We start from the raw sequence: 26,926 nt of genomic DNA on the forward strand, positions 1-26,926 counted from the left end.
GGAATGGATTCCCGTAGTGATCATCACAAAAACAGTTGTAAAATTATGTTGGCTTTGTGCCTTGACTTATGACTGTCATGACTTACAATACAATTTATTACAGTGATAAGTTGAGCCAGTTTCCAACTAGTTCATTAAGCTGCTCCTTGTTGGTCCTTTCTATTGTATTTATTAAAACATTATTTTTCATTTAAATTATAAACTTTTTACTTCTTTGTATGTTGGAAATCCCCTGAATTTATATAATTTTCAAATGGAGAAGTTCTTTATTACGCACTTCTTAATAAAGTTAAAAGAAACTAAGGAAGAAGAAATAAGAAATAAGGTGTAAATGCCAGGCCTAGTTCCTCACTCCTGCTAGGGCCATTCAAAAGCAAATATATTATGCAAAAGTAAGGAAATTTGCTCAAATTGCTTTACATATAAGAGTTGCAAATATTAGCTGTAATGGGAAAAGACAGAAGAGGAAAGGGTATGCCTATATAACTAAACAATGGTTGTTTAGCTATTTTTTTGGATTTTATTATTTGTTATTATATTTGTTATTATATTATTTGTAATGTCTTCTGGATAACCATTTGACTGGGATGGTATAAGTTCTCCTACCTTGAGCAGGGATTTGGACTAGAAGAGGTCTCTTCTAGCCCTGTGTTCTATTTTATTAGCATTTTTTTTTAATATTGAGTTTAAGTTACATAGTTTATAGTATTTTTTTAATATTTATTATATTCCATATCCTTAAGCTGTCTTTAAAAAATCTGTAAACTATAAAGATGTAGATACTATAATGCATAAATTTGTTGAAAGAGACTTCCTAGTGCATAGGTGTATGAAGCAGTTGAGTATTGTATACTCTTATTTTTCCTCCAAGATGAGGCTGGTATCTACAAGAAACAGCATTACCTATGGCGATATTTAGATGTTTGTGAAGCTGTCTCTACTAGGACTTTTAGATGATTAGTTTGGGATTGTGAGATGGATGTAAAAATATGTCACAATCTACTACATTGCTATTGGCAAAATATTCTATTCTATTACAATATCTGCATTTTATCTATCACTTAATGATCATATATGTAATGCCATTAATTACATTATTTAGAATTTTAAAGTTCATCATTTATTCATGTATTAATTTGGCTTTTTAAAATTAGGAATCTATAATTAAAAATAAGTGTCATCAAATGGTATGGGTCTTGGTGTTAATAGTTAATGTATATCCATATGTTTGAACTGTAGGAGATATTTTATATAAAGGTTTCAATGTTAATTAAGTTTTGAAAGATGATTCTGTGAGAGTATCCTCCTGATAGAATCCCATATGATTCCCACTCTGGTGTTATTCAGAAAGTCACTGAAAACTTGGCTGATTTCCCAGGCCTTGGGCAAGGTGGTAATTGAGTCTCTGTCTTGCTTGTTATAGAAAGTTTGCCTTCTAGATGTATATGATATGTTTCTTTTTTTTAAATTGTTTCTGCTTTTTTAAGATGGAGCCACCCAGAGATATGTCTTTAAAATTCTATTAAATAGCATTAAATAAAATTATATTACTTAGACTTTCTGAAATTAAGTTCACAGAACCTAAGAATGTTTCTCAGCTATGATTTTTCTCCCTTTCTTCCCTAGGTGTTTACGAAATATGGGAAATGCTACATGTTTAACTCAAGAGAAGAGGGGCATCCACTGTTGACCACGTTCAAGGGTGGGACAGGCAATGGACTGGAGATAATGCTGGACATTCAGCAAGATGAATACTTGCCAATATGGGGAGAAACAGGTGAGAGGAGAACTATTTATTCTGTTTATCTGTTGCCAGATAGATATTTGCTGATCTTTAGCCAGTTCAGTATTAAAAATAAGTAGAAGTTGAATCAACATAGTCCAGTATAGTGGAATTGCAGTTCCTATGTCTCCCAGATTCAAGAAAACATAAAGTTTCTTTTAAATCAAACTTGCCTCTTTGTGACTTAATGAAATCCATGCAGGATTTTTATCCCACCTTTATTACTTTATAATGCTATTTCCTCCTCCTATTTTCTCCATAACAAGAACCCTGTGAAGTGGGTTGAACTGAAAGAGAATGATTGTCCCAAAGTCACTCAGCCAGCTTTCATGCCTAAGCGAAAATGTAATTCATTGCCTCCTGATTACCAGGCCATCCTCTTAACCGCTACACCAAACTGGCTCTCAGCAAAGGGTATTTTTTTGGGCAACAATACAGACATGATTCACCAGTGTTTTCTTTCAGAATATTTCCAGTTCAGCCTATAGCCATGATAATCTGTCATCTAAGGATTAATCAGGCCAGACCCTATATAACAGTGTTTCCCAAACTTGACAATTTTAAGGCATGTGGACTTCAACTCCCAGAATTCCAAAGCCAGCGTTGCTGGCTGTGGAATTCTGGGAGTTGAAGTCCTCATGCCTTAAAATTGTCAAGTTTGGGAAACACTGCTATATAATATATAAGCCAGACAAGATCAGCCTGATGCTACTATCTGCTCAAACAGCCTTCCATTTTTTTTATGGCATTAATTGAAATTACAGTGAGGACATGTAAACTCTGGTTGTTCTGTTCCCAGCTATGACTATCATACATATATGTGAAATTCTGAAACAGGACATAATGGAGACAAGTGCTTCTTGTGTATTTCCAGCATTTCATATTTTTAACAGCATACTGCTTTCACAGCTAAACCTACTGATATACTTAGATCCCATTTGAATTTATCACAGTTGGGTCCTTAATATATTCCTGGTGAATGGAAGGTGTAAATAAATAATGGGGAATTGGTACCTTCCCGTTTTGAACGTTAGATCCTTTTCTCCCATTAGAAAACTGATAGCCAAATTGAAATGCAGTTAGTTGTTTCAGTGCAGTTCTCTGAATAAAACATTCATGGAAAAGGTTACACAAATGTTCATGCATTTCTGAAAAAGGACAACATAGCATTTCATTAAATAATTTTATTGCTATTATTGTGTCATGAGCCGATCTGAAAATAGACAAGAACAACTTTAATGGTAAGAAAATATAGAATATGAAAACAACTTGAGAAATTTGTTCTTATTCCTAATTACTACCATGGTTGGGGTTTGGTATAATTTTGTCTTATATATAGGAAATTCTCAGCATATGGCTACAATTGGAACCAGAATTTCTGTTGCTATGTGACGGTTGCTAAGTGAGTTATTCCTGATTTTATGACCTTTATGCCGTGGTTGTTAAATGAATCACTGCAGTTGTTAAGTGAATCATGCAGTCATTAAATAAGTCCAGCTTCTCCATTGATTTTGCTTGATAGAAGTCGGCTGCAAAGGACACAAATGATGATCATATGACCCAATACGCTGCAACCATGGCACATACATCCTGCTTGCCAAATGCCTAAATTTTGATCCCATGACGTGAGGATACTACAGTGGTCATAAGTGCAATTACTGGTTATAAGTCACTTTTTACAGTGCCTTTTTAACTTCAAATGGTTGCTAAATGAATGGTGGTAAATTGAGCACTACCTGTAAACAAAAATAGAAATAGTTTATTCTGTGCTATTATTTATTCTATTTTTTTCTTTGAATGATTTATAATCATCCAACACTGTTTAAGAGGAACAAGAATTTGAACCCAGTTCTTCTCTCTTTAAATGCAACAGTATCATTTTACACATCATCATCAGTGGAGCTTAAACTTCAAAGCAGAACTCCAAAATTGTTTCATATATATTAGGCTTATGTTGACTCTTTCTTCAGTAAAGGTAGTAGTTAGCATTTGAAAGTGACTGTGGACATGTGCTTACTTTAAGATATCTCTGCTCTGCCAGAAGAGCAATCAGGTTTTAATATTAGCAGAACAAGGATAACAGAAATGTATAGAAGTGACTTTATTCTTGTGAGAAAATTCATTCCAGCAGCAAATAACTGGGTAGAATATGGGATATGATTCAAAAAAATCAGTTCTCCTTTTGTTGCATCAGCAACAAAATCTTAAATCTCTGAGATCTAAGAAGCAATGTTAGTATCTTGCTGAATTTTGTTTTAAGATTATATCTGGAATTGCCATAACTACAAAACCAGACTTGAGAATCTGGATAATACTTGGAGGAGAGATATGAAAAGATAGGAAAAAAACTTTATAAAGAACTTTTGTGACAAGTTTACACAATTTTATCTGGTCAAGGAATGCTCTCCAAAATGGAATGGCTTAGACTAAGAAAAAAATTGAATTATATATTACTTATAATTAATTGATTAAATATAGCTGAAATAAATATACTCCAGATGTATTTAATCATTTATCATATATTTTAATCATACAGTTCCCTTTTGGGGTAAACTACATTATGAAAAGCCTAGAAAGGAATGAGAAAAGTAAGGCAAAGAAATTAAAAGCCAGAGTTCAAAGAAAAGGCATATAGCTAAAATCTAGTTTCTACTAATCCCGTTCCCCAGATCATATATTTACATTCTGGGTTTCAGACAAAACAAATTCTGAATGAGGCAAATAGGGCATGGCTAGTGCAGTCTCTGCAGCTGCCAGTGTAGCATATTCTGCTGACCTATCCAGCTCTCTCCAATCTGCCCAGTGTCTTCCCTTCCTATTACCGGTATGTAAGAGCAGGAGGGTGTTGAATGGACTTTTGCAATGTGCTTTAGATGGAGCTGCCCTTGAAGAACAGCTGGTGCAAAATGCAGCTATGTGGATAGTTGTTGCACTCTTCAGTCAGTGGACATTATATCTCTGGTCTGTGAGCTTTATTGATTTCCAGTATGCTTCTGGTTTAATTCAGGTGCTGACGATTTATAAAACCCTTCATGTAATGGTACCAGACTATTAGAGGGACTACTTTCCTGATTAAATCTGCTTATTAGGTCTGGCAGAAGACATGCTTTGAGTTCTTTCTGTTAGGGAATGACAACTGTTGGGGCCCAGAAGAGGCCTATCATAATGCTTGTCCTTTGAAAATTCATTCTCCCAAAGATCAGATTGCCCCAATCTACTGACTTGTCATAAGGTCTGAAAGACATGGTTTTACCACTGGAGTTTTGAGAATGCAGTAGAACTTCTACAATGATGATATGTTGATTGTTGGCAGTGGCTTTTTTATACTTCAGCTACTGATCTGTTGCATGGATTTTATATGTGTTTGTATATTTGATTTTACATTGTTCTTTGTTTTTATATAGTTTTTAATTGCTGTAAGTGACCCAGAGTAATGTTTGAAGTGGTCAGCTATATAAATTAATGGAACTAATAAATAAATACGTTTCAAGAATGCACAGTGATGTATTTTAGATAACCAAAAAACTGAACTGTTCATACCATATCCCACCAAAGATAAAACCTTACTGAGAGCAGCCATCCACAACTTTACGCTTTTTAAATGTGGTGGATTAGAGTTTCCATCATCCCAAATCACCATGGCCATGCTTCATACTTACATAGACCTAAGAGCTCCAAAGGTGGGGAAATTGCTTTATAAGGTTTCCTTGGAAGGAGGAATTCTCTTTCCTCAGTTCTCAGTAAGGCCATAATGGAAAGCACTACATAAAGTTCTAACAATTAATACTTTCATTGTTATCTCCAAAAGAGCAAAATAAATATGAATGCTTTCTTAGACCATGACTATATGAACAGAACTAATTTCTTTGTATTCTCTGTATGAAGGTCTCTCAGCACGAAGTAGCACTTGCAAAATTATCACATATGATCCTACTAAAGAATTCATCCAACCTGTGATTTGATTTTCATGCACACCAGGAAAAGTTTATATTTCACCAATGCATGTTTTCTGACATACATTTTATTTAGACCCTTCATTTGTAATTAAGCCTATACTTTTACACAATACCTACAGTATATGCTTTCACTTTGTATGATCAGGTCACCTTCATTCAGCTATTATACAATTATACTTTTTAAAAAATTTCTCAGTCATTTATCTATTTTTTTTTCTTCCATTTATTAACTCATTATTTTTTATCCTTCTTACATTCCAAGCAGCAATCTTTTTTATCATTTCCAAATGGATTCATATCTCTTCTGGCTTGACTTACTGAAAGTGTCTTCCAACACTTTTAATACAATGTCAAAGGGGTACACTGTTCTTGTGCCACGTGCAGTATTATTTACTAATGGCAAAATAGTGCTGGTTAGACACATTTTGGCCAGCATGCCACAAGAATAATCAAAATTCATAGTTACCATGCTCACATTGTTCTGTACAAATTAGAATCACTAATCTATAGATTACCTTCCAAACCAATATAGTTGCATGCATCTTACCAATTTAAAGGTACTGCTGATCAACAGCCAGTAATGCTATATGCAGACATTTTCCTCTTCCGTCAGATTAATGCAGGTTTCAGCAGTTGTGGCAGCATGGTAAGGCTGTGGGGCAAACATTCAAGGGCTTCTCAGAAATGTCTATCAGAGATTTTCAGTCATCCAAGTCATGGTTGTTCCAAAGGTTATTGCAAAAGGCAACTTGCATTATGTTTGTTTTTCCTTGAAGACATTTTGCTTCTCATCTAAGAAGCTTCTTCATTTCTCACTGAATGGTGGAAAATGGAAGGATTTATATTCCTTGCAGTCCTCTGGTCATTAGCACTCTTTCTGAGAGTTGCTGAGGCCACATGGAGGTTTATCTGTGCCTTCAGTGCTACTTGAGTAGGGCAGATGGGTGTGGAACCTTCTTGGAACTGCTGAAAGGACTATGTTGTAAACAGGAGACAGGTCAACTACCACCAGCATGAAAATACTACTGTTGGTAATTTGAAATGATATAGTCCAAATGTGGGTTTGTCTGGGAAATAGATTCCAGTTATGAAGAGACAAACAATACCACGAACAAGATAATATCCCTCATAAGTGTAAACTGTATGAGAGGTCTATTTGGTTTCAAAATCTAAGGGACTGGTTTGGACAAAACTCAACAGCCTTTTTTCGTGTGGCTGCTGATAAAAACAGGATCGCCAACATGATCGCCAATGTCCGATAACGGATATGGCACAAGAAGAAGAAGAAGATTTAGTTATGTATAGTTTTATCTCTGCAAGAGAAGGAAAGTAGGGAATAATGGTTTTATGTCACATTAATGAAATCTATTTGATGTTGGATTAAGAATTCTGGTTTGTAAAGTACAGTTTTATGGTTCAGTATGTTGGAAAACCCCATCCAGTTATAATTTATTCAACAGTGTTTAAGCAAATCATAGCTTAGCCATTATATAAACTCAGCCAAGTTGTATGAAATATATTTTCTCCTTCCTCCTTGTTCACAAGAGAGAAACCCAGCATTTTCTTAGCTAAGAGGAAAATGTCATATACAGGGAAGAGCTGATTCTTAAACACATGCAAAGAGTCAAGCTTAAAGGAATATTTTTGGAGAACCTAAAAATGAGTGTCTCATCACGAAGTAGACATAGCGGTATTTTTCTTATTTGTTACATTTTGTTTTGCCCTTTCTTGGAAAATACATGCAACAGAAATAGATTAGAAATTGACTGTTATTTGACCAAGTTGCCAATGGCTTTCATGACTGAGCTGGAATTTAATTTCACATCTTTCCTGTCTGTGCTTATTCTGCTGATGACACCGACCTGTCATCTCACCACAGGGATGAAAATATTAGGAATAGATGAGATGTTGGAAGTACTTGATCAGATCTCCCACTTCTTTAATTTTATTTAAAAGCTGTTAAGGGAGTATATGTGTGGTGAGTTGGGACTTGAATTATAGGGAAAAGCAATTTAATTCTTTCTTCATCCTGTTTCCCAGATGTAACCCTCTCTCCTTTTGAACTGTTACATGTTATGCTACAAAAATATATTAGATAAGTTCTGTTAAAAGCAGTGTAAACAATCAAAAAGCCCCATTATAGATCTTCAATATCTTTAAATTGTCCTTGTGCTAAGGAAAAATTAACCAGGGTGGAATATTTCTCCAACAGGATTCCAAAAGCAATTTAGACTGGCAACACTGGTGGGTGATGATCCAGTATAAGAACTTCTAAATCCTATCAATCACTCTGCCTTTGCTGCACTGTAAGGCAGCTGTGAGTTCCTTCTTTCTACCTATCCTAAATTGGACTCAAAGCAGGAGTTCAGTCTCTCAAGCAATCTGCCCTGTGCAACTCCAGAATATTTGTTTGGATGATCAAGGAGTAAAAAAAAAATAATGTAAAATATGAAGTTTCCCAGACCTGGGAATGTAATGACCTCGGGAATCAGTTCCTTACCTGTTCCATGGCTTTAGAATTGCTGTGCTGTTTCAGTCTGAGCAGCTTGTTTGCAAAGAAGACCATTAGGGGTTTTCCTTTTCTTTCTAAGTGCTTGTTTTTATTTTAAGTGCTTCTTCCACCCTCTACCGTTGGAAACTGATTTCTTAACAGTCTAATCTAGATCTATAACTCTTAAAGCCATTATTTGTTCCCTAAGTCTGGCTGATCAAAAACTCTTTTATCTTTTTTGCAGAGATGAGCATTCTCCCCAAACTTACAAATGATGTGTATTTGATCGTCTTATATACATACAGCATATGCATATAACACATGTACTTACCATGTGCACATGCACATATTGTAATCAGCAGCTTTAGTTGCCATAACAACATATAATTTGGTGCAGAATAGAGGAGATCCAAATACTAGCATCAAAATATATCATGACAACTAAGCCCTTTTCCTCTCTCCCCCCCTCTCCCTGAGATTTTAGGTGCTGAATCTCTTAAAAATGCAAGGAAAATGATAATGTATAGGACACTAGAATTTTCAACTTGGCAATATATCTCTTCTGATATTGTTATCAAAGGAAGGGACTATTCAAAATTTGGCACTATTCTTGTAATTTCTACTTCAGCTTCTATCCTTCCCCAAAGGATGGGGAGAAGTGTATCCACTTGCTTTATATGGCTATTTGTACTCATCATCAGTATTTGGAGATAAGACTGTCAGTGCAATTTGGAAAACTGTAAACCCCCCCCCCCCCAAAAAAAGATTATAGAACTACAAATCCCAATAATTTCAGCCTACTGGGCCAATGATATGTTGCTGTTTAGCAAACTCCAAAGAACCCAACATAATAAATCTTCACTCCCTCACTCTTTTTGTCCATACATATTGAACAGCAACTATCAATGAATATACTGTATCAGTATGGGAAAATGCTAGTTGATGTTCATAATTTTTTGAACATGAGGCTTGTGTAACACAAATAATAATACAATGTTATAGTCTAGAGAGAATTACATTATTTATGTAGAACAGCTTTTCTGCTGTCTGATGACTGGCAAAAATTCAATAGAGATACCTTTCTCCAGTGTGTTTGTGCAGGGATAGAAAAAGCTCCACCTGTGAATTTCCATTTTTGATCCTGTCTTGATGCTTGAGGATAGGAAATAGACAGAATACCTGAAAAGTTGGCAATTATAGCTCTATTGACTTAATATGTGACTGAAAATAGGTGACCTATTAGATTCTACTTCCTTTTCAAAGAAAAGTGATGCCTGAAATGGTTACTAGTTCATACTTTTTTATACAGAAAGTTCTCCAGCACAGGAGATGGAGAATCCACCAATGGATTTAGACTGTGTTCCTGCCCAATCAGATCAAGTCAGCCAAAGTACTATGCCTGTCCTGGACTAGAGTGTCCCAGTTTCGACTTGATCGGACAGTCAGATTGGACAGTTGTGCAAGTTTGGCTCATAGGCAGGTAGATTGAGTCCCATTCCATATTTCCTCAGCCTCTGAGCAGCGCTGGGATCAGCACTGCTTTAGCTTGGCTGTTAAGTACCTGAATTCCCCCTGCATTTCAGATGGAACGGAGACTCTCATTCTCCTTCCTTCCCTTCAGACAGCACTGGGCTCAGTGCTATTTCTATTTCTATCCCCCGCACCAGTTCCCATTCGTGGTTTTTGCATATAGCGGTAGTCTCCTGAGCAGCGCTGGGATCAGCGCTGCTTCAGTTTAACTGCTTAAGTGCCAGAATTCCTTTCCTTCCCCTCCCTCAGGGCTATTAACATCCCCTTCATTCGCCCCTTTGTCGGTGATTACGGCCGCTGCTTCAGCAGCCACGTGGCAGCCGGATCGTCCGTTTGTTCACTCACGTGTGGCCGATCCTTTCTCCTTTGCTTCCAAACTGAAGGTTTTTTTCCTGTTTTTTTCTCCGTTTTGGCGGCTGCCTCCTATGGGATCTCCTGAAAGTTCCCTTCACCAGAAAGGCTAATTAGACAGGCACGTGGGCCATCTTCACCCTCCCCTCCGAGAATTGATCAGGGGGAATTCAACATCAGGTTGCGGCCGCCATTTTGCAGACCGTGTGGCTGCCGACTTTGTTTCACCTGGGAACACAACTGGGGGAAGGGATCTTCCTCTACTCCACAGTCGTTTCAGGCACATTTGGTTCAGGGGAGTGGGCTGGCGCTGCTCTCCTTGGATCCCGATTTCAGAGGTGTCTTTGCTCATTAAGAGGGAGAATTAGCTAGGCCGTGGCCGCCATTTTGAACGAGCCTCATGCTCTGTTTCACTGGCCTGTAGGCCATGCATTCTGCACCTGTGCAGCTCCTGTAGTAATTCCCTGGGGCCTGCAATAGGGGGCTTCCCCTGAGGAGTTTTACAGCCTCCTCATACAGACATTTTTTTTCTTACTTTTATTTTCTTGTCCTTTTTTCCTGGAGGACAAGGTCCAATCTATGTTGCCACTTATCACCTTAGTGGCTGGGCAACACAGTACACCCTACAAGCAGGCTGGCTGTCGCTACCTCGGTTACTTTGCTGCGGCTGTAGATGCTACTGGTCATTAGTGCCAGTCTGGTGACCAGGGGGTTAGGGTGATCATTGTCATCCCCTGTCCTTCACACTCACCCACCAATTGAAGTCAATACAAGGAGTACCTTCTTGTGCATCTGAGTTACCTAACCAGAATGGAGAACAACCCAGCCTCCGGACCAAGGATGCCTTACCTCCTTCCTTGGGCCGAAAATGACACAGATCTTCCAACCAGGAGGTAGGTAGAATCTCGGCCAAGCCCCTTCTTTTGACTTACCACTAGGTCCTTCTATCTCTGCCCAGGAGTCTGGTCACCAGGAAAGCCACTCTCCTCTCCCACTCCGCCTGGACCAGATTGGGATGTTTACACTCCTCAATCGGTACCGGTACCACAGGTCCAGCACCTGGTCCCAGAGGCTACTTTCATCCCCACGGCTGCTGGACTCAGGGTAGCCGAAGCTGACACCTTCCCCCCTGAGGACCGCCTTCAGGCATTAATTGTTCAGGCAGTGGATCGGGCTCTTGCGGCCAGGTCACAGATGGCCAGGGCCAATTCAGTTGTTTCTCTTCCGATTCCCCAATCAGCTAACATGGGATACCACGAGCCTCCCTCCCCATCCCAATCTTCATATAGCAGGGCCTCATCCCCTCCGTAGTATGACCAAGAATTAGATGCTCCATGGTCGGAGAAGGAGGATCCTCCTCCGGACCCCCGCCATTCGGCGGGCTTTTTAACCTCTCTCTTTTCATACCCTTGCTTCGTAAGGCCAGTTCTACAGCTCACTTTGGTCCCGATCAGTCTACACCAGTGACAACAACAACATCCAATTCAGATGCGGACCCTGTATTCACCGAACCGGTAGTAACACAGCATCATATACCTTGTCCGCCCCTATTCCTCAATGCAGTCCGGAAACAGTGGGTCTCCCCTGGCACCTTTCCCCTCCCCAGTGGGAACAAAAAAACCTGTTCAGCATTGCGCAAGATTTAGCAGATGCACTGGAGGTGCCCACGATGGACGATTCCTTGGCCCCTTTCATATGAGCAACAGAACCTGACAACAACAACATAATATGTAAGACAATCATAGTGCTACAACAATCCACTAATTCCATATTTACATTTACTTCTGTCTTAGCACAGTACTGGTGAAGAGCCAGGTCTTCACAGCCCTTCAGAAGAGTGGGGATCTTCCAGATCTCAGGAGAAAAGGCTGTTCTAAAGTGTTGGAGGAGCCATGGAAAAAACACATCTGTGAAGTCCAACTAGATAGCAACATTTAAGGGAAGGAATATGGAGCGCACTGCATCCTATCTAACTTGGTAGGATGAGCATGTACTTCCAGAGAGGGGCAGTCCCACAGATAAACTAGCACCATGGCATTTAGGAGTGTATTGGTGATAACCACCATCTTGAATCTCATCCAGAAAATAACTGAAAGTCAATGTATGTGGAACCAGTTGTAACTTCTGGGTTATCTTCAAGGACAGCTCCAAATTGCAGACTAAGTAACACAAATATCTTTAGTTTGCATTATTAATATAAATCACACTATAGTTCTCTATATATGTCTTAACATCCTATATACATGATGGAGTAGAGGGTTTGAAATAACTTGATTCAAGTTGTTTTGGAAAACAGTTCCTAAAATCCCTTTCTTTTTAGCTGTTTTGGTTGGGGCTGATGTGAATTGAAATCCCTAACATCTGGACAGTGTCAAGTAGTTTATTGCTGTTCTAATTATGATTTTGCCAATATCTTGGTCTGCAGAGTAACTTTTTCACCTTTCCTTGTGATCAGAAATTGGTCCTTAGTCTTGTAAATCTTTATGGCAGTTCTTTTGTCCTAAGTAGGATTTGGACCCCTCTATTCAACTTCTTCATAAAACAATCTTGGATCAGACATCAACAGTCTTACAAGACGAAGGACAAAACTTTCTTTTAAATGATCTTAAGATGCTGTATTACCAGGTAGCAATACTTAGTTGTAGCCATAAAAAGGTGACAAAGTTCTTGATTTATGTTGCTGGGAATGCTTAAAGTGCTGCTCGATGAATGGCTTCTTTAAAAATGCTACAAAGCAGAAAAATAAATAAAATTCTCAGAGATGATGGAGGAGAAAGTGTTGGCCTGAGAATTTGTCTCTAAGCCAGCTCTGGCTACCCTTGACCTTCATAAGGACAACAAGAGATGTCACCCAGAGGAACACGCAAATGTTCTCTCATCTCATTACATTTTGGATCTTTTCCTAATGAACAGAGAAATACAAGCAATTAGCTATGTTTTTCTAGCGAGAAAAGGTCATTGGCATTTCCCTTCTCTGCCAGTGGCCTAGAGACCATAGAAAACAAAGTGCTTTAAGCTATTTTATGCACTTAGTCAATTGATGTGAAAGAGGTTCAATGTACTCACTCTACATCCTGGACCTAAAAGTCATGGCTTAACCATTAACATCCAACTGATTATTCCTATCCATCATTCCCCAATCATAGAAGTAGAAAATTGAGAATTTGTGGTTCCCTACATTATTACAAAATTCCAACTTGAGCATGCTTTCTTATTAGCCACATTAACTGGAGTTTCTAATTCAACAACAAAACCTTAGGTTTTCTATCTTTGACATATATTAATGCAAAGTAAGAATTTCATGATCCAAAAAAAACCCAAATCATGAGCACGGAGAGACAGCAGTAGGTTTTATATATCAAGGAGCACATAGAATGACTTGTTTGGTTTTATCTTAATCTAATCACTGTAGTGTTAGATCAAAACTATAGAGACCTGAATTTAATCCTGTACTTATTCCTGAAAATTATCACTTTCATTCATATTATGGTTAACCAATACAATTACAAACTTAATAGCTACATTCACATAACTAGTCTTTAGCAATTTAAACATTGCTAGTGATTTTTAAAGACTTAGTAGAAGTCTTTCTAGAAAGAAAAAGGTGGTGACTTGAAGCCAGCATGATTTTGTTAAAAACAGGACATGCCAGATAAAACTTCTGCTTTTCCTTTTTAAATTACTAGACAAAAGGAATGCTATAGATGTACATATACATTTAAGTAAGACTTAATTCAAACGATACAATGTGGGAAGAATGGCCCACTACCACAATTCACAGAGGATTAACAACCATAGCTAATGTGTATGATTTTATATCAACAGGGAATAAGATTTTTAATAATTCATTGGACCCAGTGCTTTTCAATATTTTCATAAATTACTTAGCTAAGGAAAAAGAAGGGATGCTCATTAAATTTGCAAATGACACAAAAAGGGGGATGGATTGCTAACAACTCAGAAAACAGGTTAAAAGTTCAAAAACCATCTTGATAATTTCAGTGTTTGTTTGTTTGTTTGTTTGTTTGTTTGTTTAAGACATTTATTGGCCACCCATTTTACCATAAAGTAACTCTGAGCAGCTTACACTCATAAAAGTATATCTACATTAAATCATAAGTAAATAAAAATCAAAGATTAAAATCTAAGGACACATGGGGAGGGCAGGGGAGGAGGTGGGATCTGTTGTTACTCAATCAAGCACCTCCATTGTGCTGTTCCCCCATTGGGGCTCCAGGCCAACTGGCAGAGCCAGGTCTTTAGAACCTTATGAAAGGATAAGAGGGTTGGGCTGACCTTACATTGGGGAGGGGGAGATGTTCCAGAGGGCAGAAGCCAACAGCAAAGAAGCCCCTCCTCCTGGATCCCACCAGTTGAAATGATCAGGCTGACAGGACCCGCATCACACCTCCTCTGCTGGCACAAGTGGGATGGGCCAAACCCAGTGGGGTGGGACAGTTCCAGATAATATTGAGACCTATCAAGCAATCTGAGGTTTAGTGATGAGAAAAGTAGGTTCTGCGTGAAAATAATAAAAGACATGAATGAGTGCAGAATAAGGTGGTGATACATGGCTCAGCTTGTGAGACAGAATTCAGCATTCTGGTAGACAACAGATTATGAGTTAGTAGCTAAAAGAATAAATACAGTCTTGTGCTGTATGAAAAGAGATGTGGCATTGAGATCATGTGATATGATAGTTCTGCTGTCTGCCACACTGGTCACATGGCACTTGAAATAGGGGGTGCTGTTCTGGTTCTTATAATACAAGGAAGACTCTGAGAAGCTGGAAAGAGTGCCGAAGGAAACACCAAAGATGGTGAATAGCATGGAGGTTGAATCCTCTGATTTAGTGAAAAGAATTAGGTAAGTTTAATCTAAAGAAAAACTTGATAGCAGTGTTCCAGTACTTGCAAAGTTGTTGCAGGAAAGTGTGTAGAGTTATTCTCCATAGAGTTGGGCAAGTACCCAGTGGACAGAAACTTTACAGAGAGAGACTGAAACCCAAAATCAGGAAGAATTTCCTAAGAGTTATTCAGCAATGCTTCCTGAAGTTATGGGTGTGCCATTACTGGAGATTTTCAGGTAAAGGTTAGATAGCCATTTGACTGGGATGGTTTAAAGGTTCCTGCTCTGGACAGAGAGTTGGACTAAAATTTTATGATTCTGTGACTGTTTAACTTAAGATTAATATACTAAGCAAACCCAGAAAATGGATTGACAATATAATATTATATTAATTCACTTATTATAGCATTCACCATTTTCTAGCATGACCTTCAGAACATTACTTTTGTTAAATGATCTCTTTAATGCTAGAGAGAAGAAAGTGGGCATAAATTTGTTTGTGGAAGAAAGTGGGCATAAATTCATTCTTTGTGGCATGCTCAATGTATAGCCTCACCCATTGGTCCTCCAAATATTTGCTTATGGATTTTTTTCACTGACCTTTTATTGAGGCTGAATGGAGATAGTCAAACAACAGTTGTATGGCTTTGCATTTCTAACTCAGCCATTCTTCTGCTTCTAAATGATCGATGCAGCTAGCAAACTTGAAATCAGTTCTTGTTTTACTCTTCACAACATGATACGTAAAGACATATTACCTCTGAACATAAAATAAGTTTAATGAATAATAGCTGCTAGTTGACCTATCTTCCATCAATTTCTCTGATGCTCTCTAAAGCCTTGTAAGCATATTGACAACATTTCACATCTTGCCTGTGGCAAGTGTTATAACATCATGCATTGTAAGAAGCACCTTATTTCAGTTTAACTTTTGACTTGCAGTTAAATCAGTGAATTCTCATTAAAGATGAGCAGGAGAGAGAGTTGGGGAATTTTCATTCTGCCTTTAAAACCTGTCTAATCCCCTTTTCAATTGGAAATACCTCTGATAAACCTCCATTAACTATAAGTTGCGCCGTTTGCTTTTGGTAAATGGCTCGAAGAGCCTGTAAAATTCTATCTCCAAAATTCATTTCCTCAACCAATCTTAACATAAATTGCCAATTTAACTGATCAAAAGCTTTTTCAGCATCTAAAAATATCAATTCTGCAGAAATCTGGTTGTTCTTATCCAAATATTCTATTAAATTAATAATTTGTCTAACATTATTTTTCATATATCTTCCAGTTATAAAACCAGTTTGATCCATATGTATCAATTGATTTAACACAGTCATAAGTCTATAATCTACATTCAAAAGAGATATAGGTCTATAATTTTTTGGTAAAGTAAGATCTTGATCCTCTTTTGGAATCAAAGATATAAAAGCTCTACCCCAAGATGGGGGAATCTCTAATCCCTGTAATATATTATTGAAAAGTTCCCTTAAAGATTCTATCATCTCATCTATCGAAGTCTTATAATAAATTGATGTCAATCCATCAGTGCCCGGTGCTTTGCCTACTTTTAATTGTTTAATTGCTGTAACAATTTCCTCTATAGTAACCAATCCATTAATTTCTTGTTTCTGATCTTCTGTTAACTTAGGAAAGTGAGCATCTTGTAAATATTTATCTATATCTAAAGCCTGTACTTTCCTACCCATATATAATTTTGTATAATAATCTGAAAAGGATTTCTTAATCAATTCCTTCTGATATACCAATTTACCATTATGATTTATTTTATCTATAATTCTCAACTTCTGTTTTTTTCGCAATTGATAAGCCAGCCATCTCCCTGGCTTGTTAGCGTTACAAAATGTATTATGTTTCATATAAAGTAAATTGGTTGCAGTCTGATCTGCCATTAACATATTGAATTGCGATTTAAGCAATTTTATAGATTCCTTAACCTTCTCATCTGTAGGATTCAAAATTAAAACTTTTTCCTTTAATTTAATCTCATCTTCCAACTCCTTACGTTTTGCACCTGTTTCTGTCTATAAGCCTTGTTCATTTGTATCAAAACCCCACGCATATAAGCTTTACTTGCATCCCATACCATTGCCATTGAAGTTCCCTTATGGCGTATAGTCTCAGCCAGGTTTTTAAATATAAACCTGCTGTATTATATGTGGTTCTTTCTTGTTAGAGTTAGCCCATATATTTATCCACCTTTCTACCAAGCCTACCATGCAATCTTGTTAAAACTTGGGATCTCCAACTCTTTAACTGCAATTTGTATCTTAGTCAATGCGGCCAGTAGTCATGGAGGATGGAAATTATGCTCAATCACATCTGGAGTATGACCTAGGGCCTAGGCCCTAACACTCAGCTAGACAAATATTTCATCTGTTTGTACCTGGCCTCTGATAACCAGAAGAAAACAGCCTATAACCAATGTTGTGTAATAGTCTCCTGTCTCCATGTATTTGTCCTCTTAAACTTTTGCTCTAAGAATAAGCAAAAGCTGCATCTTTGGTGAGATTTTGTTTTAGCTGCACAAATTGACCGCTGATGCACTTGAATGAAAAAGTGCTGCTATTGACACTTTGTCCATTAGCCCATTTCCATTCCATTGCATTATGCTTTGGTCCAGTCCACCAATCTTTTCTTAGGACCTCAGGCTGTCTCAGCTTCCCTTATGTACACTGAGGATTTTTTCCCCTTTTTTATTTTGTACTTGAAAAGAACATTTAATAAGAATTCAAAGATCAACACTGCATCATACTTTGATGAAGAAGAACTGAAGATGCAAGTGAGCAAAGGACACATTTCACTGCCTGCAGTGGGTAATTCTCAGTGTTTGAATAAGATTCCTAAATTTCCTTAGGACAGACTGCTGGTGAATTTCCTTCTTGCAGCCTGATGGGAGTCCATCTAAATCAATAACCATTCTTTACATTTGAAGTATTGCTGTACTCTGGAATATCTTAGAGAGTATATACTCTTTGGCCTTTCAAAAATACAGAATTTCTAGTATGTGCATGCTTCCTCTGCACCCCCAATTTAGCAGTTGGTCTTTGCTACTAAAATCCAGTGGTGTATTCTCTAAAACGCCTGAGGGCAGGGTAAGAAGTAACAGATACAAACTACAAACTTATCAAGGACAGATCCAACACAGAACTAAGGAGAAATTTCCTGACAATGAAAGCAATTAATCAGTGGAATGGCTTGCTTCCAGAAGTTACGGATGCTCTATCACTGGAGGTTTTAAAGAAGAGATTGGAGAGCCATTTGTCTGGAATGTTAGAGGATCTCCTGCTTGAGCAGAGTGTTGGACTAGATACAACTAGAACCTCCAACATCCCTTCCAACTTTGTTATTCTGAAAACAATTCTGTAGTTAGGATTGGGGTATATTTATAGAATTTATAGAATTAATATTCCAAAAAGAATTCCCACATTCAAATCTGATAGGAATTTGAGAACATTTTCTAGTTTTGCAACTGATGACTGCCAGATTCACCCCAAAGCAATAGTTACATTTTTAGGATAATGTATGTATTACATGCTACCTAGGAAAAGCTAGTTGTTTGTTGATCCTAGTTAGAGAAGCAGTGGATAAGAGTTCTTATTTTGTTAAACATGCAAGGTACTCTAAGAACTGATATTACAGAGGATTCAGATATGGGAAGATTAAGGAGTAACCATAGAGTAATTTAACTAGCAAAAGGTAAAATCAGGAAATGACTTGAGCCTAGACATTTCTGAAAGAAGTGAAAAGATTTGGCCCAAAGAAAATGGTTCCCAACTTGGAGAGTATCCAGGCTTATGGTGTTTAAACAGAGCAGTTCACTTATTATCACTTGTTGTTTGTTTCCATATTCTTGTCGTTAGAGCTCTAAGCCAGGGCTTTTCAACCTTTTCATCCATTACCACTTTTAGGATATAGCAATATCCGAGTACCACCAGTTGCCTAGGAAGGTGTCAAAAACCTGATGACCAAAAAAAAAAAAGTGGTAATGTACAGATAGTTCTCGATTTACAACAGTTTGCTTAGTGACTATTCGAAGTTACAGTGGCACTGAAAAAAGTGCCCCCAAGCCACAGCCGAGCAAGACACCTGCCTGCCCACCCGCGGCGCTCTTCCTCCTATCCAAGGTTTTCATTGTTGTGAGCATTTCTGTTGAGGATTGGCAGCGGGGATGGGGTGGGGGAGTGTTTGGTTTTTATTCCCTCCCATCTGCTAGGTGGTTGCAGCAGGTTTTGGTCACTTCACATGACCCTGGGACACTGTGACCATCATAAATATGAATCAGTTGCCAAGCATCTGAATGTAAATCACAAGATCCTGGAGATGCTGCAACATTCTAGCTGATCGGCGCTTCTTCTGGGCTCAGCAGAAGCACCAGGATCAGTGCCGAGCTCCAGCTGGAGCCTGGCACTGATCCTAATGCTTCCACTGAGCCCTGACAGCTCCGAAGAAGCGCTGATCCTGGCGCTTCTGCTGAAGCCTGACAGCCCTGCAGCTCCAGCCATCTCTCGCTCAGGCTTGTGTGGTGCTGCCACTGATTCAGCTCATTCCCGTCCCCCGCTACCACTTTTCTAGGATGGTTGCATATCACGTGCCAGGTGCTTATGTACTACAGGTGGTACCCGTATCACTGGTTGAAAAGCCCTGCTCTAAGCAATAGATGACTGTTGAGTCCCTCACGAAATGGCAAGACACAAGAAGCAGTTGTAGTTCTCAGATTGCTTTATTCTTCATTTAGCTTACAGATTGAATGCTCCGGCAACGCCCAAAACTCCCGGCCTCTTATATAGGCCTTTCCCGGTCAATGTGTTACTTTTTGCGCGCCAGCACCCATGCATGCGCACAGGCGCTGGCGACAGCCTGTCTGGTCCCGGGCAGCTTGCACCTGCCCGGGACCGCCTGCAAACGCCCCGAGCCCGTTTGCAAAGCTCGGGACATAACAATGACATTAACAGGTCAGCTGACAGCCTTAAGGGTTCCCTTTGCCCCCACTACTAACTTTCTTTTCTCCCCCTATTCAATTTGCTTTTTTCATTGCCAGTGCTCAAACACCAGCAGTAATGGCTTCAATATCAAAAATTCTTAAGCAGTTTAAATTTCAGTATGGACTGTTGCATTAACATTCATTTTGCTTTCTATCTGCCCATCTGAAGATGTCAAAAACATTTCAAAGTAGTGGACATCCTTCCTAATATTCCTATCATCATTTTTTCTTCAAAGCTATCATATAAACTTTGCAAAGCTAGGCAGTGCATTCCTGGTTCTAACAGAAAAGGTATCATTACGGTGCTATCAAAAATTCCAAGTCATCTTGCAGTTTTTAGTAACATCCTTGAATTGAGAGGTGGGGCTAGAAAGGGAGAGTGTTTGATCATGATAGTTTTGTGGAAAACTGACATGCAAAAGCTAACATACTGATGGCTGAGATATAGGAATAACAACTGACTTGAAGAGCCAAATCTGGCTTCCAAAAATGCTGCCTCCCTCCATCTGCCAACAACAACCAAAAAGAAAGGTAGTTGTGGATAATTCCACATTTGTAACTACAGAATTTGCATACAAGTTATTTTAGGTGATTAGTAGTATCCCATTCTTTTTCTTCTTCAGATTAGCTTCTTGTCTCTCCATTCCTATATGGCTGCCTCAGTGGTGGGATTCAAATATGTGAACAACTGGTTCTCTGTGTGGATGCCGCTTTCGGAAGTCCATTCTGAGCCTGGGCAACAAAAAATTAGCTACCGGTTCGGCCAAAGTGGTGCGAACTGGCTGAATCCCACCACTGGGCTGCCTGCAACTGACCTGCAATTGATAGAAACATCTTCTTAACTAACACCTTGTTGCAGCTTTTCCATCAGACTGCAATAAAAAAGGAAAAACAGGCTGCTCCATCTGCTCCACTGAAAAATGAGCTGTTTTTGGCTCTTCCTCTCCCCAAATTGTTTCTGTCCCATCTAGTTATTATGTGTAACATTGAACTGGAACTGATGCCTGGGGTTGCTTGGTTCTCCACTCTTTTATCCCTTTTGTGCCATGTCTTTTAGGTTATAAACCCGAGGAAAGATCTCTTTTTTTATAAGTACTTGGTTTTCTTTGTTTGCTTTAATCTCTAAACTCACTGGAAGCTTTTGTCTGAATGACAAGATATTTTTAAAAAGCTACCTTCAGGCACCTAAAAAAATATTCAGCATGTGAAAAGAACAGCCTGCTTATAGTTACTATATACTAAATTTGCTGTGTTTCATCCCAGGACGTGAGGTGTTTCAGGCATGAAAAGGAAGGCTAGGCCAGGGCTATTCCATAGCTTTACCTTAAATACAACTTTCAGTTATGGGCTCTTTGGAATTATTATTTAGTTATTAATTCTTATCCAAACCAAAGACTATTAATTATTTCTTAATCAACCTGATCTTTTAAGTTACTAAGTGCTTTACATTTTACTAAATCTTTAAAATTCCTCCTTTAAGGCAATAGGTCTGGAAATGGTGCAGGTTGATATTTTAAAATCATTTACCTGTTGATGATGTTCTTTTTTTGTCACTCCTCTCTGAAAGTAAAGTACTTTTAAAAGTACAAAGATAAAAAGACTTCTGTTCTTCTTAAGAACAATTATATTTATATTTAACCTCTCTCTTTCTAACATAATTACATCATAATTCCTTCTTTCCATAATCTATCTTTTTTAGTCATTAAACTTTTTTTTTTTTTTTTTATTGAAAATTTTTAAATTTTTACAAAAACAAATCCCCTTCCCATACCCCCCCCAACCCTACCTCACCCCCCTCCTCCCCAACCTCCCAAACCCTCCCCTAGACTTCCCAGAGCTGAATACAGGCTTAATTGAGAAAAAAACTTAAAACACTTTTAAAACCTAAACAAATTTAAATACAATCATCATTCTATATAAACTCCCTCCAAAAACGCAAATTTAAACATTACTTTCTTTGAATATCTATAGCTATAATGTAAAATCTAATTTCTCCCTCTTTCTTTATCCTAATACAAAAAGATAAACATATAAACCTTTGTTGTACCATTAAAACTAAATACTCTTAGAAAACTTAAAGTAAATACATATTTCCTTCAATCTTCATCATCTTCTCACCTATCCAAAAAAAAAAAAAAAAACTTAAAAATCCTAAACAAATCTAGACACATTTAGTTAAACAAATTATTTTCTCTTAAAAATATTAATAATAATATTTAAAAGCTTGAAACACTTTTAAATCCTAAACAAATCTAAATACAATCATCATTCTATATAAACTTTCTCCAAAAACACAGATTTAAGCATTACTTTCTTTCCTAAACAAATCTAGACATTTAATTAAGCAAATTATTTTCTCTTAGAAATATTAATAATAATATTTAAAAACCAAATTTAAGCATTACTTGAAACTTAAACAAATTATACTCCCTTCGAAACACAAATTTATTAGAATCCCCTCACTGAAATAAACAAATTATAATCCCTTCAAAACACAGGTTTAAACAATATTATCATTAAAGGTTTAAAACTTAAAACTGAAATATATTATTATCCCAAAACACATATTTAGACATTACATAAGACATTTTCCAAAAACGATATAAGTTTTACTTCTCCCACAATCTCAATAGTAAACTTCTTGTCTAAAGTTCTCATTCAATGTCCATAATTTTCTGTCCAATAACCAGTTGCACCCACTATAAACACAAACTTCTTATCTAAAATTTTCATTCAATATCCATAATCTTCTGTCTAATAGCCAGTTGCATCTACTATAAGCACAATCCATATTGGTCTCTCTTGCCCGCAAGCATCGAAAAAAATGCGTGGAATTCTGCCCTTGAAGATCGCTCCAAAGAGTTTGTAAGTCCTGGTTGACCCACCAGCTCAGGAATCAGTACCTGTGAAACTTCCTCAACCTCCTTCTTCTGTTGGTCTTTCTCTTTACATTTATATGTTACTTTTTCTTTACATTTATATGTTGCACAAGTCTCAGGGACCGATACCTGTAAAACTTCCTCAGTAAATTCCTCCTTGTGTTGATCTTCACAGTTGTAAGTTGTACAAGTTATCCTCTGCCCGTTCCTCTCTTGTTGGTGCCCCTCAAGCTGAAATTTCCCAATTTCGATTTCAGGCAGCAATTCCACCCTTGAAGATTGCTCCAAAGACTTTGTAGGTCTAACTTCTCCCAGAGCTACCCTTGAAGATTGCTCCAAAGACTTTGTAAGTCCAACATCTCCCAGAGATTCAGAGACCGCTGAATATGAAACTTCCTTAACCTTCTTCTGTTGCTGCTTTTCTTTGGAGTTATGTGCTACACAAGTTGTCTTCTGCTCCTCAATCTGGACTTGTTGAGACCTAATAGATGGCGATGCACATACCCCCAGGACCGAAGTATAAAAATCTTTTGCTTGAGAAACAGTATTAAGTCTATGACATGTCCCCAGGTAGTTCACCACCATTCCAGTCGGAATATCCCATCTGAATAGAATTTTTCTCTTTTTAAGTTCATTTACTAGAAAAGCAAACTCCTTTCTTCTTCTTAAAATTTTAGATGGGATCTCCTTAAAAATTATGACATCTTGTGAAGCAATTTGAAATCTCTTCTTATAATAGGCTTGCACAATTTGATTGCGTAAGGATCTTTTACCAAAGTAAATTACCACATCTCTTGGCAGATTCTTCTGTGCTGCCACCACAGAGTTAACCCTAAATAATTTTTCAATTTCACTAAGTATTCCCTCTTTTTCTTTATTCAAAATCAATGCAAAGTCCTTTGCAACCATTTCTTTCAAATCTTCTTGCAAAGACTCTTCCAGGCCTCTGATTCTTAAGGCATATTCCATTTGTCCATATTGAAGCATAAGAATCTCATTTTCCATTTCTTTTTCCATACTTTCAATTTTCCCCTCCATTATGTCCACTTTTTCAGCTACCTCTTCCACATGGGAGTTCACCTTTTCAAGAACAGAAGCAACTCCTTCTAAAGCCAAAACAAAATCTTGTCTCAAGATCTTATTATTTTCCTCTAAAATCTTTTTCATTTCTGCCCTAATTTGAATTATAACATCTCCCATCATGTTTTGCAAATCCTTCATAGTTATTAGCTGACCCCCAGAAGAGGGTGAAACTGTTGATTTAGAAGCTGTAGAAATCCCTGGACGCTTTGGAGCCATCTTAAAGAAAAACCTTTAGCCCTTCTTAAAAAATTATAAAAATTCCTTCAAAAATCATAACTCCCTCCAAAGAAGGTCATTATAATAAAAAGAAAAAAGGGAAAATAAAAAAAAAAAGGAAGAGAAAAAGAATTAAAAAAAGCTTTACTCCTTCTTAAAAATTGCAAAAAATTAAACAGAAAAAAGTCCTTCAAAAAAGAGTCATTACAATATAAAGAAGGGAGAAGAAGAAAAAAAAAAATAATAATAATAATAATTAAATAGAAAAAGTCCATTCCAAAAAAAAAATACTTAGAGATACCAAAAACAACCATTCCAATCATAAGAAAATAAAAAGGGAAAGGGAAAGGAAAGAAAAAGAAACACCAAAAAGCCTGCCGGTCAGCATTCTAACTTCAAAAAAAAAAAAAACACCGAGAGATTTGCCGATCGCCATTTTACTTTCCCTTTCAACAGAGAAAAAAAAAAATAAAATAAAAAGAGAGAATAAAAATAGAAGCAAGTCTTAAAACTTAAAATCCAAATAAATCAAAGAAAGCAAAAACTAAATCCTCTACTCAGCTCTGTCCGTTTATAAAAAAAAAAACTCACCAGTTCTCTTTAAGCACGGAGGTGTTTGCAGCGGCTCGTTTTGTCCCTGAGGACAAAAACAGCTGGGAAGCGGAGACAAGTCCGAACTCCGTGGGAGCACTCCTTTCACCCCCCCCCAAAAAAACTTGGGGGGTGCAAAAGAGGCTCTACCACTATTCGGACACTCTCTACCCCCCCCCTTTGCCCGGGAGGGGGATTTTGAACCGCTGAACAGCTGGTGTCTGCTGTTCATAGCGGTTCTTACACTTACCCAGGAAAGACGGCTACAAAGTAGCCGCCATCGCGCGCGCAAAATCCACCGGAAGTCCAGTCATTAAACTTATAAATCACATGATCATTTCTTTTTCTTTTTTTTTGTCAACAAAAAAATCCATCAGGAGTTTCCAGTCCCAAATAAATGCAGGTTTTTCTCTTTCTTTAATCAAACAAGTTAGTTTGCTATCTCTGCTAATTCTGCCACATTTTCCAGCTATTCCTCTATTGAGTCTTTTCATTTTCATGGATATAATAACCTTATAGTAGTTATCATATATGAAAACAGTATTTCATTGCTAATTGTCTATCCATCAGTTCCAGCAAAAAACAAAGCCCTGGTTTCAATTCAGTATTAATCTTTAAAATACCTTGTATTTTCTGACATTTTTGCAAGTACACCAGGCATGATAAAATGACTTTTCATATTTTCCACATTTCCAACATAAATTTGAACTACTTTTATATATTCTAGATATTTTTTTCAGGAGTTATGTATCAACAGGTGCATCATTTTATACAAGTTTTAAGTTATAGTGTAATGTAATTTTCAATCCTTTTAGCCACATATTTTTCCTATTGTCCCGTCAGGACAGTATGTCCAAAATTCCATTTTATCATACACTATTTTACTTTTTCTTACAAATTCAACAAGCGTTTATACATTTTAGCAACTGCACAAACATCATTTGTACATAATTTAGCTTCAAATTCTGATTTGTGCTGTTCAGTTCCAAATGTTCTCTTATCTATCATACGTCTTTCTCTTAATTGTGCATATGAAAACCGTTAAAAAACTAAATCCTCTGCAGTCAGGGGAGTTAGTCACTCTAACTTTCTTCATTTCATCTTATATTCTCTTGTTGTAAAAGCTCTCTATATGTTTACCAAGAGATGGTTTCTGGCCCAATTCATCAGGAGAGCTTTAAACTAAAATTGAGGGGGAAGGGTGACCAATCTTTAGAATCTCTAGAACACAAAACCAGTCATAAATCCCCCAAAAATAAATCAGGTTTGGAGTGATGAGAAAAAAGAAAAACTCCAACAACAATCAAGAGATGCAGGAAACATACCCACAAACAGGCATAAAGGTCTTAAATGCTTATATACAAATGCTCAAAGCTTAGGGAACAAACAGAGTGAACTAGAAGCAATAGTACATGAGGGCAGGTATGACATAGTGGGCATTACAGAAACCTGGTGGGACGAAACCCATGAATGTACTGATAGATGGATACAAATTGTTCGAAAGAAACAGATCTACAAAAAGAGGAGGGGGAGTTGCACTATATGTAAGAGAACATTACATGTTAACAGAAATGCACATGATTAAAGATAAAATCCCTCCAGAATGTATATGGGTCAATATAAAAGAGAAAAAGTGACATTGCCATAGGTATATATTACAGGCTACCCAACCAATCAGAAGAAATAGAGGGACTCTTTGCCAGTCAGTTAACAAATGTATATAGGAAGCATACCACAGTAGTAATGGGAGACTTCAACTATCCAGATATCAACTGCAGCGAGTGGGAAATCAAACAGATTCTTAACCAACCTAGCTGACAACTTTATCATCCACAAGGTGGAGAAGGAAACTAGAAGTAAAGGTATACTGGACTTAATCCTTACTATTTGAGAAGAAGTGATACCGGGAGTTGAAGTTGCTGGACCTTGGGTGAAAGTGACCACGTCATGCTGAAATTCAATATAATGCAAACACAAACAATAGAAAATAATCTAATCAGAGTCTTAAACTTCAAAAGAGCTGATTTTAACAAACTCAGAGAGGACCTAGAAAAGAATCCATGGATGAAAGTTCTAAAGGGGAACATAACTCAAGAAGCATGGGAAACACTGAGGAGTATGATCATAGGGGCCCAGTCCAGCGCAATACCACTGAGAAATTCAAGAAGAAGCCAGCATGGCTACACAAAGATTTCT

At 37.5% G+C, this 26,926-nt stretch overlaps 1 protein-coding gene across 1 annotated transcript in view; it reads left to right on the top strand.

Annotated features, from left to right (window-relative positions):
* Positions 1 to 457: 457 nt before the first annotated feature.
* Positions 458 to 26,926, top strand: part of LOC120316067 (acid-sensing ion channel 2-like) — a gene marked incomplete at its 5' end in the record, with an annotated part of 111,283 nt that continues 84,814 nt past the window's right edge. The window contains 2 exons of the mRNA XM_039361244.1: positions 458 to 472; positions 1,627 to 1,777. Of these exons, the coding sequence (XP_039217178.1) occupies positions 458 to 472; positions 1,627 to 1,777 (166 nt within the window). The remainder of the gene's footprint in view (positions 473 to 1,626; positions 1,778 to 26,926) is intronic.

The sequence above is a fragment of the Crotalus tigris genome, unplaced genomic scaffold (genome assembly GCF_016545835.1).
Source record: "Crotalus tigris isolate CLP2741 ecotype Arizona unplaced genomic scaffold, ASM1654583v1 scf7180000019221.656610, whole genome shotgun sequence".
Lineage (NCBI taxonomy): Eukaryota > Metazoa > Chordata > Lepidosauria > Squamata > Viperidae > Crotalus > Crotalus tigris.